This window comes from Nyctereutes procyonoides, unplaced genomic scaffold (assembly GCF_905146905.1).
Source record: "Nyctereutes procyonoides isolate TBG_1078 unplaced genomic scaffold, NYPRO_anot_genome, whole genome shotgun sequence".
Taxonomy (NCBI): domain Eukaryota; kingdom Metazoa; phylum Chordata; class Mammalia; order Carnivora; family Canidae; genus Nyctereutes; species Nyctereutes procyonoides.
Genome location: NW_026575049.1, coordinates 36,601,563 through 36,618,327, shown reverse-complemented (window position 1 = coordinate 36,618,327; position 16,765 = coordinate 36,601,563). Strand labels below are relative to the sequence as shown.

The 16,765-nt window shown below is 43.3% G+C and overlaps 2 protein-coding genes across 3 annotated transcripts in view; both read left to right on the top strand.

The window, feature by feature from the left end:
- The first annotated feature begins 1,358 nt into the window (after positions 1-1,358).
- Positions 1,359-2,273, top strand: LOC129511815 (nuclear cap-binding protein subunit 2-like). Its single transcript, XM_055328894.1, has 2 exons — positions 1,359-1,492; positions 1,692-2,273. Exons 1-2 carry the CDS (start codon positions 1,416-1,418, stop codon positions 2,095-2,097), a joined length of 483 nt encoding a protein of 160 aa, XP_055184869.1. The 5' UTR covers positions 1,359-1,415; the 3' UTR covers positions 2,098-2,273.
- A 1,081-nt stretch (positions 2,274-3,354) lies between these two features.
- The window catches only part of LOC129511689 (sulfotransferase 1C1-like), a 35,259-nt gene continuing 21,848 nt past the window's right edge, over positions 3,355-16,765 (top strand). The window contains exon 1 of one of the 2 annotated variants that reach the window (XM_055328612.1): positions 3,355-3,509. The gene's annotated coding sequence lies outside the window, so the exon portion shown is untranslated. The remainder of the gene's footprint in view (positions 3,510-16,765) is intronic. The other variant, XM_055328613.1, reaches the window with a different exon arrangement.

Genomic DNA, 16,765 nt, shown 5'->3' with positions numbered 1-16,765 from the left:
AAGAGTTTCTGAAATTCTCTTGCTCTTTGCCATTCCTGTCTCCTACCAACCATTTTCCAACAGCAGTCAGCGTGCTCACTGTCTGGTGTAAATCACAGCTCTGGTTTTAAGCAAGGGATTCAAACCCTTCAAAGGGGTCCTCTTAATTTAGAATAAAACCCACACTTGCTTTCAGTCCCAAAATCTGCTTAACCTGATCACCATCTATTTTTTGATCTTACCCCAGGTCAGTACACTGGAGCCTTCTATTGGCTCAGAAGCAGGTAATGCCCTGAGTCTTAGGACCTGCTGCTCTGTCGGCCTGCTATTCCCTTGTCGAGGCTCTTGGCTAGCCTGGCTTCCTTCCGGCCTGAATTCCACCACCTCCAAGAGCACTTCCATGACTCTCAGCTTCTTGGTCATGACCTCATTGCTCTTTATCATGGCTTTTCTTATTTCTTCATAGCATAGCACCTGCTACAATCTTGTTTATCATTTTGTTGTTATCTGTCTCCCTGTACCAGATGTGAAGCTTCATGGCATTCAGGAGATGCCTGGCTTATGGAAGTTATTTAGTAACTATCTGTTGGACAATGGATCGATGCATGGATGGACATAAGGACCATTTATCTACCTAAGAGTTCAGACAAAAGACTCCATAGTTTTCTAGTTCTGAACTATCTAAGTGCCTATACTCTGTATCTCCCTACATGGTACCCACAAACCCACTTACTATTTAAATTATTATAGTCCAGATGTGAACAGCAGTCCAGCCTTCACTGGTCACTTCTCCCTGAGGATTCATTCTGCCATCCTTCCCATTGGCTAGTTCAGTTAGAAGTCCTGAGGCATTTCTACATGGGTAGCAGAAGCAATTATTAAGTTTTGTTTGTGGTTCACAATTGAACACATCATCCAGATAACTGTGATTTAAGTTCTGGGTGTGGGCCTCAAGAGTTGATGAATATTAACAGTGTTGTTGAAAGTTCAGAACATAAAATTTCCAGAAATTGCCAATCCTTGTAAAGAGAGGTATATGATTTCTACCGTCTCACTCTTTTCTCCCCAGAACAAACAGAAACAAACAGATTTCATAAACTGAAATCAAACATATAGTGTATTAGAATTTAGTTTTATAGTTCAGAGCAAGGATCTTTAGTAAACACTTGGCTTTTCTATCTTAGTAGGTAAGATAATTGGTTTATGGTTTATTTAGACAGTTATGTTTACCACTCTAATTTCATAATCTAATCTAATTTTATAACATAAAATCATTGCTTGAAAATGTGGAGAATTCAATGGATCTAATATATCCCATTCTGTCTGTTCAATGTGAGCATCTTGGCACTGAACTGTAATGATCACCTTTACACTTGAAACTTCTCTTTCGCTCGGCGTTCCGGGAGCGGCGGCGTCTGCGGGCGGCCCTCCGCACGATGTCCGGCGGCCTTCTGAAGGCGCTGCGCAGCGACTCCTACGTGGAGCTGAGCCAGTACCGGGACCAGCACTTCCGGTCCAAGGCCCGTAGCGGTATTTAGATGGGAGTAAACCACCCCCCTGAGGGACGCCGAGAACCCGGGAGACGCCCCCAAGCACCTGGGGCTCAGTCGTCTTCAGCGATGGGCTGTCTGTCTGGATTACTCACTTGTGTGGGAAAAGTGGAAGGAAAGAGAAGAGGCCTTCTGGTAACTCTAGTAAATCATTAGCAGCAGTGATATAAATAAGGGTGACAATGAAGAACAGGAAAAATTACTGAAGAAGAGCTGTACATTGTATGTTGGAAATCTTTCCTTTTACACAACTGAGGAACAAATCTATGAACTCTTCGGCAAAAGTGGTGACATAAAGAAAATTATTATGGGCTTGGATAAGATGAAGAAAACAGCATGTGGGTTCTGCTTTGTGGAATACTACTCGAGAGCAGATGCAGAAAATGCCATGAGGTACATAAATGGAACTCGTCTGGATGACCGGATCATTCGCACAGACTGGGACGCAGGCTTTAAGGAGGGCAGGCAGTATGGCCGTGGGCGATCTGGGGGCCAGGTTCGAGATGAGTATCGGCAGGACTATGACGCTGGGAGAGGCGGCTATGGAAAACTGGCCCAAAACCAGTGAGTGGTGAGAGCCCCATCATGAAAACTCACTTCTTTGGCCTGTTGAATTTGCCATGCATTACCCAAGGTCTGCGAGCCTGCCCATTTTTGCCATGCTTTGATCAAGGTCTCTGTTGAGCTGGAAGCCTTTTCATGGTTTTCCTTTGAAAACTATTAAAGGACAGAATTCAAAAGAAAAAAAAAAAAAAAAAAGAAACTTCTCTTTCCATTGTGGTAAGAACAGTATAGTAACCAAGAAGCTTTGAACCTCAACTTCCTGGCCAAAGATAGGATTCTGGAGGCTTATTTAAGCTCTGCTAGACTTAGGTTCCTTATCTGTAAAATAGGAAAAATGATAGTATCTCTCTGGCATGATTATGGTCAGAACTTTAAAATTATAATACAAGTAAAGCACTTCGAAATTGAGCCTAATATATATTAGCCTTTGATAAGTGTTAGCTCCTTATTGTTTGACTTAATTCATCTGGGGGTTCAGTTTCCTTGCACAGTAATTTCTGTAAGTGGGCAAATATTAAGTTTTGAAAATATCAGAAAAAAATGCAATTTAAACTGAGTGAAATAAAATCACAAGCAAATGTAGCTATCACTTTGTGAAGTAAATAAAAGCAAAGAGATTTTTTTAAATGTGTAAGATAACCATGCAGTGTGTCCAGAAGGATATTTTATGACTATAGAATTGTGTGAGGCACCCAGGGAGTCCAATGAAACAAACAAAACAAAATAAAAATGCTTAGTTTGCAATTATCAATGAATGGAATTCTAAACAAAGAAAATCCACTGCATTTTTAACTTTTGGCATATCCTATCAGAGCATTATGTACACTATAAACCAGGGATGGCAAATAGGATTCATCTTTTAGCCTACTACTATCCATGGCAAGTAGTGGAAGTGACTCTTTGGAACACTGTTTAAGGAGGATTCTGAGGACACATCGGAGTTCATTGGAAAGAATTCCTTCATCAGTTCTCAAAGTACACTACAAGTACAGGAGGAAAAGTGACACTGTGCATGCCACAAAATTACTCGTCCTTATAATTCCAAATTTGCAATTCCAAAATAGTTTGCCAGTGTCAGAAAATGTATAGCCACAAAGCAAAAACAGTTTGGAACCAAAGGTCTGTGTTGTCAGTGAGATCTGCTGGAGATAATCACCAGAGCTTTCATTGGTTATTTCCTTCACCACCTCTTTCCATTGTGAAGCACTTAGATATAGCCTGATCCTTGACCTACCTTAAGTAGATCCTATATCAAGGGAACCAAGGCACAGGATCAATTTAAGTCCTGCTCCACCAGCACTCCTGATCTGTGGCACACGTCTGAAGCTTTGGAATCACAAAGCATCCTGGAGAAAAAACCTAAAGCAAACAGAAAGGAAAGATCAAGGTCTCATAAAACTACTCAGCTGGAATCTTGTGAGTACTTCCTGAAAGTCCTTATATGAAATCACCAGATTAGTTTCCCTCTAGAACAGAGAGCAAGGTCGGGGAGATGGGAAAAAAGTCAATCACTCTCTTAAGCTCATAAAGGAAAAATATGTTTTTCAAAGATCTGAAGGAGAAAACAATTTTAGTCCCATATTCCCAAGGCCTCTGTCCAATGATCATATGGTGGCCTTACTGAATTAAAGTATAACTCTTTCCTCAAAGTTAAGTTAAATTCCCCCTGAGCATACTATTGCTAGGTCCTTTGCCTCCCTGCAGGTGCGAGACACTACTGCTCCACCTCCATGGAGTAAGGCTTCCAATCTGTGTCTGTCAGATAACTGTGGCCATCCTTTAAAAAAAAAAAAAATGAGAGACACGGAGACAGAGAGAGAGAGAGGCAGAGACACAGGCAGAGGGAGAAGCAGGCTCCATGCAAGGAGCCCCACGATCCCAGGTCTCCAGGATCACACTCCAGGCTGAAGGTGGCGCTAAACCGCTAAGCCACCTGGGCTGCCCAACTGTGGCCATCCTAAAACAAGAGGTCAGACCAACCAAGGACAGTCAGATCCCAGGTTCTCTGCCAAGAGTATCACCCTTGAGCCAGATTTCCCTGCTTGTTCACTGCAAGTTGTTTTGAAGAAAAAAAAAATCAGGTTCACTGCAAGTTGTTCTGAAAAAAAAGGTTCAGCCCAGGCAACTGTAGACACTTTGCTCTGACCTTCTGGAATCACAGAAGGCCCAGAAAGTTCTTTATCAGGAGACTGGAAGGGCAATGGGCAGAAGGAGGGTCCCAGGCATAGAGGAACTTCTACCCAGGTAGTCGTGACATTCCAAAGCCACAGGAGAAACAGGAGTCGGAGGTTGTACAAGGCATTTTATATTACCTACATCTTGCATAAACCAGGCTCAGAGGTTCTCTGAAAGTTTCACCCTTTACTTCAGTTGACCTGTTACTGAAGCTTCCCACCCCCACCCCAAGATGCCAGAACTTGGGTGGTGAGGACAATCCCTGTGTGCCCAGCATGATTAAGTCAGCAGATTACCCTGTCACCTTCCAGAGCTGAACCTCTCCCCTCAAGTGGGCACTCATAGTGTCCTAGAGGGACCTGCCCCCCCCCATAACCTCCTGAAAGCTGCTCTACAGGGCAGTGTGGGCTCCTGAGTCCTTCACCCTGCATTGGAGCCCCACAAAAGTGTGTGAGGATGTAGTAAAATAGATGCATAGGGAAGCAAGATGCATCCCTGGACCAGCAGAACACATTCACATTCCACCAGGACAGGGCACCAGCCCCAGAGGTCTGTCGTGGCACTCAAAGGCTAGTGTCCTGGGCAAATCTTGTCACCCGCAAACCTTCATTGCCTTAGCTGTGATCAAGGTTGTATCCAAAGGACCTGAAATTCCCTTGGGAACCAGGATGAAAGTCCCACCTTCACAGTGTACAGAAGAGCTGACCCCATGCCAATTCCCTTTTCCCACAAGGAAATCTATAGGCTGGGACTTTGTCTGTAAGTAGCAGTAATGATGATGTACAGTTGGGGTTAGGGGTGGGCAGAAGGCAAGCTGTGATTCGAGAAGAAAAAGATGAGTCTTCCTGTTTGATGGGTGGATAAACAATTTCAAAGTCATTTAATGACAAGAATAAAAATCAGGCTCTCACCCTGTGCCAGTTATCAGACCAGCAATAGAGGCACCAAAATGAATAGAATGTTTCCTGGACTGGGAAGTTGAAATGAGTTTGTTTATAGACTTCCAAGGCAAAGTTTGTTTTTGTATGCCATGGAAATTGTTTTCACCAAACTTAATGTGTTTAGATGACCTTTAATTCAGGAAAGAATTTGATTTTTAAATAAATGTGGGTTTTGTTTGGCTCAATGTAAGACTTTTAAAAAGTTTAAACGTGCTCAGGGAGGTGCTTTCTGCCTGTTTACAGAATAACAGGTTTTGTTGGTGTTTGTTTTTTTGTTTGTTTGTTTGTTTGTTTGTTTTTACCTAAACCAAAAATAATAGATTAAGGAACTTTCTGTTCCAATAACAAAACAGCCAAATTTACTTGGAACTCCTGCCAATGCAAACACCAAGAAACTCCATTACATACAGCAAACATTCTATTAAATGTGGAGCTGAGTATGAAGAAAGAAAAAGACAGGTACCCAGGAAAAAAGGTTTGGTGCAGCAGAGTACTGGCGCTGGGTGTGCTGGGTCAAATGCCCATCTCACGTTAATGCCTGTGAAGGTCAGGAGCGGAGACCTGTGAGAGCCTGGACACAGTTCCATTGTGAACTTGGGTCCCTCAGAGCACTCTGGAGAAAACTGGTCTCAGTACCAGGAAATAGTGAAGAAATTTAACTATGTCATTCTGGGTTGTGGATGAAAAAGAAGTGCCCCCTCAGAATTGGTAACTATGAATCTGTGCTACAGATCAAATTTACATGACCCACTTGGCTCAGGAACCCCCAAGACAATAACTTAATAGAAAAATCAATCACAAATTAGTAATATCACTGGGCCACCTGGCAGGAACACAGCCAAAACCTCGACCAGACCAGAGAAGACTCGGACACATGTCCCCACAGAAAATGATCTCAGATGCAAAATTACACCCTCACTTAGAAAGAACCAGCAGAAGGCACAGACAGCATATGAAGATTGCTTAGAACTTCAGGTAATAAGAATAGAAAGCCATCAATACCTTAGAGTATAGGTTGGGCACCGCCGAAGAGACTTGTATGTTTAGAGAAGTAAATACCCCAAACAGGCCTTTAACAGCAGAACATCTTTTTTAAAAGCTAGACAAAATGTTTTTTTAAATATATCTTTTAAAATGTATTGTTAAGCCAGCAAAACTTCAAGTAAAAATCCACAACCATGAACGTTCCCCAGGAGGATCGGGGTGGTGGGGGGAAGGTGTCTGATACTGAGCCCTGGCTCTGACAGCCAGGGAGGGAGGCTAGGAAAGGAAGCCCAGTGCCCCGCAGGAAGGGGAGGCTGGCAAGAGGCAGAACTTCAGGAAAAGCTCATCCTGAGAAGACGGGAGGCAAGGGACCCCCCCCCCATCTTGGCTTGGGGACCGGGGAGGGGGGAGAATTCTCCCCACTCATGAAAAAATCACCAGCTGGCCATCACCCATGTTAGAAGCCCACACTCACAGTATCTAGATGTCAGAAAAACAAGTGAGACTTGTTTTTCTCCAATATTTTTCTTTAAAAAAATTTTAAACTACATAGGAATTTTTTAAATAGTGCAAAAAATACCTGTAAATGTTCCCCTAAATGACCTAGTAAGATTATGCTGCACCTTCCCCAGCCCCCCTACATACATGTACATACACATTGTGTATATATACGAACTAATGTATATATTATTTTAAAGAAACATCAGAATATAAGTTGAGGTCACTGTTACACCCCCCCCCCACGTACTTCAGTTGATATTTCCTAAAGTGAGGACGTTCTCCTCTCTCATCGTAACACTGCTGAATGTACAGTCTGTGCAAATTTCCCAACTGACCCAAGAATGTCCTCTAAAGCTGCTTTTTGCCCTATTCAGAATTTAGTGAAGTTCCTTGCATTACATTTTGTTCCGTCTCTTTCGTCTCTTACAGCCTGGGACAGTACCCCTGGCCCAAACATTTTCTTTCTTTTGTTATATATTTCCCTAACGTTGATTGGTTTGAAGAACTCGGGCTAGTTGTCTCACAGAACATCCCCCATTGTGGTTGTATCCAGTCATTTCTTCATGATCAAATGGGAGTTCAAACATTATTACCGGAAAATGCCCCACGCCGTGCTTCTGACATCTTGCTGCATCACAGCTGGCGTATAATGCAGGTCATCCTGCTGTCAGGGTCCCTAACTGACAGTTGGTAGAGGTGACTCCCCTCCAGGTCTCTTCATTAGAAAGCATCTTCCCCTCTGTAATTTGCGGTGACTGGATGCTTCGAAACTGTGTGAATAGCCCATTTCTCTCAACATTGTATCCAGTGGTGTTCAACTTCCACTGGTGCTGTCTTTAGATCTATCATTCCTTTTACATTTCTTAGCTGTATTCTTCCATAGAGATCAGCTGAAATGCTTAAAAATCAGCCACACAGCCCAGCAAAGCAAACAAAAATGTTTTCTGGAGGAACTTACCTTCCAAATAGAGCTAAAGAAGTCCCACATACAAAGTGTTACTGATTGTAAATTGCGCTGAGAAGGCAGAGCAAGTGTATTGAGCTATAATCTGCTGAATGAAGAGGTGCAGAGGTGCAAGCCACCCACACAGGGGCAACAGGTACCTTCCTCAACATCTGAGCTCCCTCTTTGGGCAAGTGAAAGCCTTGGAGTCATTTTGATTAAAGATCCAGTTTCAATGCACCCAAACAAAGAGAGTAAAGCCACAAGATTTATTATTTAGAGATCCCAGAAGGGAGGTGTTGCAATGAGCTGGGGGAGAGGCAGTCTTCAGGCCCAGGTCACCAGCAAGCAGTGGATTGAGAGCAGGGGAGCAAGCACCTCCTACTTACAAGGAGGTTGAGATGGAGGTCTCTGGTTGTGGGCTTAACTCTAAGTAGTTATTTTAGAAGATGCCTGGGGGAAATGAAACAGGAAATTATGGTGCCAATCCTAAACTCAGGTCCTTGTCTGAATTCTAGATCTTGGGTGTGAGCAGGGTTGTCATACTGTAAAATGCCTAGGCAGCAAATCAAAATAGCTGTTTTCTCATTGCAACTGACCCCGCAATCCCTTGGCATTAGTCTTTATGGAAAATCATGGGCACTGCCCAGGCAGCAGAGATAATAAAAGCCACTAACAAGGAGGGATTGGTCACCCAGTATATGAAACATGTGAGCAAAGCATAAATGTCAATCAATAGTATCATTGAACAAACCATAGTTTGAAATCCTGTCACACCATTCCCTTCATTTATTGAAGCCCAGCCAAGGAAATAAGTCAGATATTGGATAAGGTTAAGGTAGATTTGATAACTAGGGTGAGATTATGGAATACTTGTACCTGTTGAGTTATCTGAATTTGTCCAGAATCATCGATATATATATGCAGCAGGTGGTGGTCTTTATAGCACATATACCTCCTCGCTGTGTCGATAAGGAATCTAAAGCCAAACAGCTATCTAAAACCAACCGTCTGTACTAAGAAATCACTAAGGAGTGACTAATGAACAAGATGATTAGAGGCTTCACAGGAAGATCATGGAGCCCTGTATGGTGACTGATGGGGAAGGGTCCCCTTGGCGTGTGTAGGAAGGTGACTCTGCAGCTTTGATCCTGTAAAGGTGCTATGGTGGTGGTGGCATCTACAGCCAGGGAAGGGTTCTCTCAACAGAAATTAAATTCACTAACTCCTAGTAGGATGCAAGATGAGGACCAATCTAACAAGAGTGGTGAGAGCAAGCCATTGAGTAAAGGGTTTCCGGGGGGGGGGGGGGCACAACGTTGTAAAACTGGACGCATACCTGGCTTTCCAAAGCTTAAAGTCACAGTAGAGAGGAGCCTGCCTCACAGTCAAGCGGCAAGCAAGGAGGCTTGGGGTAAACACAGCTAGCTCTGGAAAACACCACTCAAGGGGGTTACCAGCAGGGAATTATGATAAGTTAAGAGTTCAGTTCACAACCAAGCTGGAGAGTGTTCACCATCATCAGCTGTCATGTGTTGCTGGGTGCCATCTCTGCTACAGGCAAAGGTCCCAGAGGTACCATTCAAGATGAGGCTGTGTCATGGGTGAGGACACTGCCACATCTTGAATCCTCGCTGTCCATGTGGTCATGTCTCAGATTGCCATGCCATCATGGGCCTGGGTGTCATCATCTCCAGCATTGCCACAGATGAAGGAACCATCCCAGAGGAGGGTGACTCAGGAGGTGCACTGAGGGGCCAAAAGGTCTCATGGATTCAAGATGCCCTGATTAAGGTTTGCTTGCACTGCCAGGAGCATTTACTGGTATCACAAATTCTCAGTAAAGTTTGGGGGCCCCCAGAGATGCACCTCACAAATGACTGAATAGTACTCTCTTCCAAGGCATGAGTCTATCATTGAACAGAACCATTGGAAGCACCTGGATAGCCTTGATCTAAAGAAAATTGTGTGATATACTCCCAGCAGTTTAAGGAGTGGCCTGGTTGGTAGTACCAGAGATGCATCTGAACTGCATAAACCCATCAGCCAATTAGGATTGAAATTAGGGCAGTGTAATTGCCTGTTTCTGGAGGCCAGGATGCTGGTGACCAAATCGGGCAGGGCTGGTGGCCTTTAAGCATTTGTGCCAGGGGTCCCTTAAATGTGAGAGAGAAAGCTTGACTCATCAGCTAGTATCCACATCTGGTGTCATCTCAGGCTCAAACCCTGAAGGGCTGACTTCAAACACTAGCCATGCCCCAACCCTGGGTGCAATTGCAAATGAGTGGCTGTGCTGTTTCAGCTTTTCCGGGGACCAGGAGAAGCCCCACCACCCAGACGGCATGGTACATGAGGCAGCAATGAACATTTGCATTTTATAGTTTTCAAGCCTACACACTGACTGCCCCATGTGGAGATTTACTCTGGGGCTGTTGTGGGTTGGCAGCCCACTGGTGGCCTCCTCCAAGGTGGAGTAGGGCCAACTATTGTGACTATTGCACCACACTTCTAATGTTGCTGGAGTCAGCCAACCTGAGGGCCTCTTTCCCCCTTTTAAGGATCCACACTCTTCTGTTGGTTGGTCCGGGTGCAACTGTCTCCACTTCCTATGGGGAGGTGTGGTTAGGAGGAATGAGCCATCCACTAAGGCCACTAAACTTTGGAATTTCAGCTGGAATTTGCATATCAAGTGGGTAGGTGTGGTCCAGCAGCAGAGGGGTCTTCGTTTTTCTAATGGGCCAGGACTGTCTATAACCAGGGGATGATCACTAACCAGGTATCTCCCATTGGGTCACCAATGAATATTGGAAGGAGAGATGATGTACATTTTATTTTATTTTATTTCATTTTATTATTTTTTATTTATTTATTTTGAGACAGAGCTAGAGAGCATGCACAAGCAGGGGGAGGAGCAATGGAATAGGGAGAGAGTCTCCAGCAGAGTCCACACTGAGCACAGAGCCTGAGGCAGGACTCAATCTCACGACTGAAATCATGACCTGAGCCTCAATCAAGAGCAGAGTGCTTAACCGACTGAGCCACCCAGGTGCCCCATGATTGACATTTTAAATTGGTAAGGGACTCAAAATTGTTGGGAAACTTGTAAATAATCTCCTCCCATAAGATGAAGGCAGCAGATTCCCCTCTGATAGCAATCAGGCAGCACAGCCAGGCAAGCCCAGTTGGTGTAAGGAGAGTGGTAGCCACATGGCCAAAAGTTTAAAGTGTCACTGCAGCAAGGAAGCCCGTTTAAGAGTCCATGTACTGCCCTGGAACTTAAGGAGCAGGGATTTTAAAAGACCACTGAGGGATTCAGTAATGCCAGAGGCCTGCGGTGGTAGGGGAGGTGAAAGTTCCATTGGACATCCTGCAGGAGAGCCTAGGGCCGTGTTCTACGGGCAGTAAGATGAGATCCTTGAGCTGAGTCAGTGGTGCCAAGGAGGGCTAAATGGGGGCAGGACGGACTTAGGAAAGAAAGATGATCTGTCCTGGTGGGTATAGCCAGCAGTAAGCTGGGAAATGTATCTATACACATAATAGTGAAGCAGATAGTGCCAGTGACAGAGGCAGTGGTCTATGAAATCAAAGGGCCAGTGGCTGAAAGGATGGTCCCCGCCCCCCACCCCCTTGCAGCATGACCAGTTTCCAGTGTTTGGGTTAGGAGTGTCATTTGCAATTCAGAACAATGCATTTGCAAGGGCTGCCACAAGTGTGGTGCCCTGGAGTCTGCCCAGACCAGTGTGGCAGCAGCTCCCTCGTGACCTGGAGATGTGGGAGCAATACGGAGTGTGGGAGTGGCCAAGAAAGGCCAGAATGGTGGAGCTGAGGAGTCCCGGATTAACACGGAGTATGGGGAGCCTGCAGAGTGGTTGGTAGGGTCAGAGGTTGAGAGCCCAAATGGCTGGTGACCCAGATTAGAGGAAAGGCATATGCCTTGTGGTTAAGCATAGCCTTTGTGTGGTCATTTGTATGCACTGAAACCTGGGTAACTTTCCTTGGCAATGGTTCCTGGGCAATGTCCCTCCCAAATAGGATGGCCTTGACCATGAAAATCATCCAGCTGCCATTGACCTGACCAAACTGGAGACAGTTAACAACTGTCCATGAGTCAAAAAAACCCTAGACCAGAGGCTTGTCATGGGAACCTCCTCTGCACACCCATTTGTACCACCCCCAGCTCAATAAGCTGAGCTGCCCTGCATGCCATCTTTGATAAGCATGGCGCTGCCGGCAGGATAGCACACTGCCACTCTCTTTCCAACTGGAAAGGGAATTCATAAAATAAAAGGGAGGGCTGGGGAAATCACGTAGACTACAGCCAGAGAAGCAAAGCAAAGGAAAATATGAAGGAGAGGCTAAGAGGTATGAAGACAGAATCAGAACGTCAGACATAAAGCCAGTTAGTTCCACAAGGTAAGAACAAAGACAGTGGGAGAAAGACAATATGTGAAATACTGAAAATGTTCAAAAATCTATGAAACTTACAAATACTTGATATCAAAAAGTACAAGTTCCAGGAAAGGTAAATAAGAATAAATACAAACTTAGATATTGTCCCAGAAACTTGAGAACACCAGATAAAATACTATTTTGCAAAGTAGGGAAGAAAAACATGTTAGAAGAAAAAAAAAAGAACTATTTAAGAGACAGTGGGTTTCTTAATGGCAGAAAGAAACAAGGAAACAATAAAATGAGTAAGCCTAGGAAAATGTATACCAGGAAAAAACACTGTCTAAAGAGTAGCTACCATAGTGGCCATTGGTATCAGACACACAAAACTTTAAGAAAATAGCGGTATCAGAAATAAAGGTGGCATTTCATAATAATAGAAGGAAAAATTTACTCAGAAGGTTAAACTTTTGAGCTAGTATGCACTCATTAGCAGATTCAAAGTATAAAGAATAAAAATTGAGAGAAACACAAGAAATTGGCAAATTTTATAATCTTAGTAGCTATTCTATTCCATAAATGTTGAATCAGACAAAATAGAGTAAAGCTATTGAAGACTGTTAATAACACAAATAGCATACGTAAGCAGAGAAATGAATAGATGAGCAGAGTTCATTGAATATTGACTCACAGTACAATCATGAGAATAAATCAGCCAGAGCTATTCAAATGCTCTCCTGCTTAGGCATAATGCCATTAAACAGTTTGTAGTCAAAGTTCCCCAACTGTCCAAAGAATATCTTGTTTTACAGTTTTTTAAAATTGAGATCTAATCTAATCTAATCAAGTTTCAATCAAAGCATCTGGCTATGTCTCTTTAGCCTCCTTTATTCTAGAACAGTCTCCCAGCCTCTGTTTTTGATGACCTCTGCTTCCATCATCACAGTCCCTTTTTCTGAGTCTGATCCCCTTGCCTCTCTCATGTAGGACCTTGTGATTATATCAGGCCCACCTGAATCATCAGGAATAATCTCCCCACCTCAAGACTCTTAACTCTAAAGTCCCTTTTCCCATGTAAGGTGACACATGCATAAGCTCCAGGGATTAAGATGTAGATATTTGGGGGCCACTCCATTCTCTCCAGTGCTGTGGGATTGCAGATGAAGTTAGTGAAAGGCCTGCTTCCTGCTCAGACGTCAAGATAAATGAAATGTGTTCCTCTGCGCAGATACATGGATATCATGCTAATCCTTGGCAATAGCATTCAACTGCAGCCTCCCAGCCCCCCAGTGCAGCACTGGAGGGGTCAGGCCTGGGTTGTAGGAGTTACACCAGTCTCCTTTGGGGGAAGAAGTGGGGGACTTGAGTCACATTTCTGGTCTCAGGGCTCTATCTAGTTCCATTCACAAAATTCTACAAAGAACTGTGGATTGACACAAAGGAGATGAATAACAGGTGTACGCTTTCCAAACTTAAAACATCAGTTCTTTATATACTCTGTGCTATGTGACTTGAAACAGGCGGCATCTATTTTTTTCCTCAGAGAGACATGAATAACCTGATTCCTTCCCTGCAAAAACATGTTGCATAAAGTGTAAATAGAGATGTATGAGGATGATGTGCTGTATGGTAACAATATATGGTAAAAGCACAGTGAAGTTACATTTTAGAGTGTCTAGAAGAATAAATTGGACATTGATTAGCCAGGGGCAAGGGCATAGATACACAAAGGCAGGGTTGTGAAAGGTTGAAGACCACTCAGGAAATGGAAGTAAGTCCAGTGTGGGTCCAGCACAGGACATGATGGAGAGAAAGAATGATGGCACATCGGCAGCCCAGGTGGCTCAGCGGTTTAGCACCTTCAGCCCCGGGCTTGATCCTGGAGTTCTGGGATTGGGTCCCGCGTCGGGCTCCCTGCATGGAGCCTGCTTCTCCCTCTGCCTGTGTCTCTCTCTCTCTCTATCTGTCATGAATAAATAAATAATAAAATCTTTAAAAAAAAAAAAAAAGAATGATAGCACATGAAAAAGGATCTCCATTGGGACCAGATTCTCTCTTCCTTGAGGCCATGTTTAGAATCACTGGTACAGTCATATTTCTCTACACTTGGAAAAAATGCCATTTTTTAATATCTCAAACTTCTACCCAAACCTGAACAATTTCTAAAAGAACTCAGGCAAAACACGCATTCCATTTATGAGGAAGCAGTAGCACCAACAGGTGTGGCAGGCAACAATTGCTGACATCTGCTCCACTGGCCTGTTTGAATTTTCCACCATTGGAGTCACTTCTTGAAGTTCACACTATGTCCCATGGCCCTATGAAAGCCAACCTGCCAGACTGGTAACCTGTTAACTTTATTTTTAAACACATCATGAGTGCTGCAAAAAATACGTGCAGCAGGCCTGGGTGTGCCTCAAACAGACTACATATCTGTGAAGCATCCAGTTGGCTTGAATATTCTGGGTGGATAGGAAACATTTTTATACAAAACATTAATAGATATATCACAAGGAAGAATGGAAAACTCATTTTAACTTTTTAAAAAGATTTTATTTATTTATTTGAGAGAGAATGAGCGATAGAGAGAGCATGAGTGGGGGGAGCAGCAGAGGGGAGGGAGAAGCAGACTCCCTCCTGAGCAGGGAGCCCAACCAAGGCCTCAATCCCAGGACTCTGAGATCATGACCTGAGCCAAAGGTAGACACGTAACCAATTGAGCCACCCAGGTGCTCCTCATTTTAACTTTTTAATGGACCCTATTTTCTAAAGCAGTTTTAGGTTCACAGCAAAGTTGAGAAGTTGGCACAGAGATTGCCCATACACCCCTCCTCCCACATACCTAGCATCACCACCAAAGACTGCATTCTGGTTCAAGATGGCAACGTAGAAAGAACCTGAACTCACCTCCTCTCACAAACCACTGAGTCCACAGTTACAAATGAAACAATTTCTCTATAAGCCCCTAAAGGTTGGCTGAGTGACAGCTACACATCGGGCAAATGGGAAGACCAAATTGAAGTGGGTAGGACAGGCTGGGACAAAATCTCACTATAAATCCTACCTTCAGCGCCACATCCCACAACTGAAAGGGAACTCAAAGCCCAGGGCTTCTCCCTAAGGAACAAAGTGTCCATACCTCACATTAGGCACCCCAACTTTTAAGGCATATACCTCAGAGATGAATCTCCAGAACATCTAACTTTGAAAACCAAGGACTATGTCCCAAGACTATGTAGGAAACTGAGAAACAGCTCTTCAGGGGCTCATGCACCCAGACTCCCCCACCTCGGGGCCGCACAGAGGCAGCAGGTCACACCCAGACTTAAAGCAAAGGAGGCTCACATGTTTAATAACAGTAACAAACAGCAAGTGATGGTGAGGATATGAAGGAAAGGGAGCCTGTGCACTGCGGTTGGAAAGGTAAATTGGTACAGCCATTGTGGAAAACCATATGGAGATTTCTCAAAATATTAAAAATTGATCTACCATATGATCCAGTAACTCCACTTTTGTGTATTTATTGACTTTAAAAAGATTTTATGTATTCGTTTGACAGAGAGAGAGCACAAGCTAGGGGAGCAGCTGGCAGAGGCAGAGGGAGAAGCAGGCTCCCCACTGAGCAGGGAACCCAATGTAGGGTTCAATCCCAGGACCCTGGGATCATGACCTGAGCCAAAGGCAGACACTTAACCGACTGAGCCACCCAGGTGCTCCCACTTTTGTATATTTAACCGACTGAGCCACCCAGGTGCCCCCACTTTTGTGTATTTAACGAAGAAAATGAAAACATAATTCAAAAAATATATGCACTCCCATGTTCACTACAAAATTATTTATAATAGCCAAGATATGGAAATAACCTAAGTGTTCTTCAATGAATAAATAGGGGGGATTTGTGATATATATGTATATATTCCATATATACATATATACATATATGTGTATATATATATGGAATATAATAATAATGGAATATTATTTAGCCATAAAATAAGAATAAGGGGCACCTGGCTGGCTCAGTCTGTAATCAGAGTTGGAGTTCGAGCCCCATATTGGGTATAGAGATTACTTAAAAAAAAAAAAAAGAAAAAGAAAAAGAACTCTTTCCATTTGCGACAATATGGATAGACCTCAAGGGCATTATGCTAACTGAAGTAAATGTGACAGAGAAAAACAAATACTATAGGATCTCTCTTATATGTGGAATCTAGAAAAAATATGCATTTTTAAAACTAGGCTCATAGATACAGAGAACAGATGGTGGCTGTCACAAGTGAGGGGAAGGTATTAGGAGAAATGGGTGAATTATTTTGGTTACATAAAGTGAATTTTTAAAAATATCCCCCCACAAAAACAATAAAATAAAAGTTATTATAAAAATTATATCTTAAAAAAGGTAAAGGGCAAGCATGATGGAAGAGGTATGTAAGATACAAAGAAGACCCAATTAAACTTCTGGAAATGAAAAAAAAAGAAAACAATTCAAATACAAACAACACTCTGAACAGGAGAAACAGCAGACTGGACACTGTTGAAGAAAAGATTAGTAAACTCGGAGATGTAACAATAGAAATTATTCAAAATGAAGGGGTCTCAGAAAGCAAAAGCATCCTGTAAATGAAATAGTCACTATTTTATTTGACTTTCGGCTAAGGAAAGTGTTCATTTAGATATGCAGTTAAGTCAGAGGCAACTTAGAGTTACAGAGTGGACCCCCTCATTTTACAGATAGGAAA

Excerpts from the sequence above, each read along its gene's own strand:
- LOC129511815 (XM_055328894.1), top strand. The coding sequence starts at position 1,416 with ATGTCCGGCGGCCTTCTGAAGGCGCTGCGCAGCGACTCCTACGTGGAG. Across the intron at positions 1,493-1,691 it reads TACCGGGACCAGCACTTCCG|TGATATAAATAAGGGTGACA; the intron begins GTCCAAGGCCCG and ends CATTAGCAGCAG.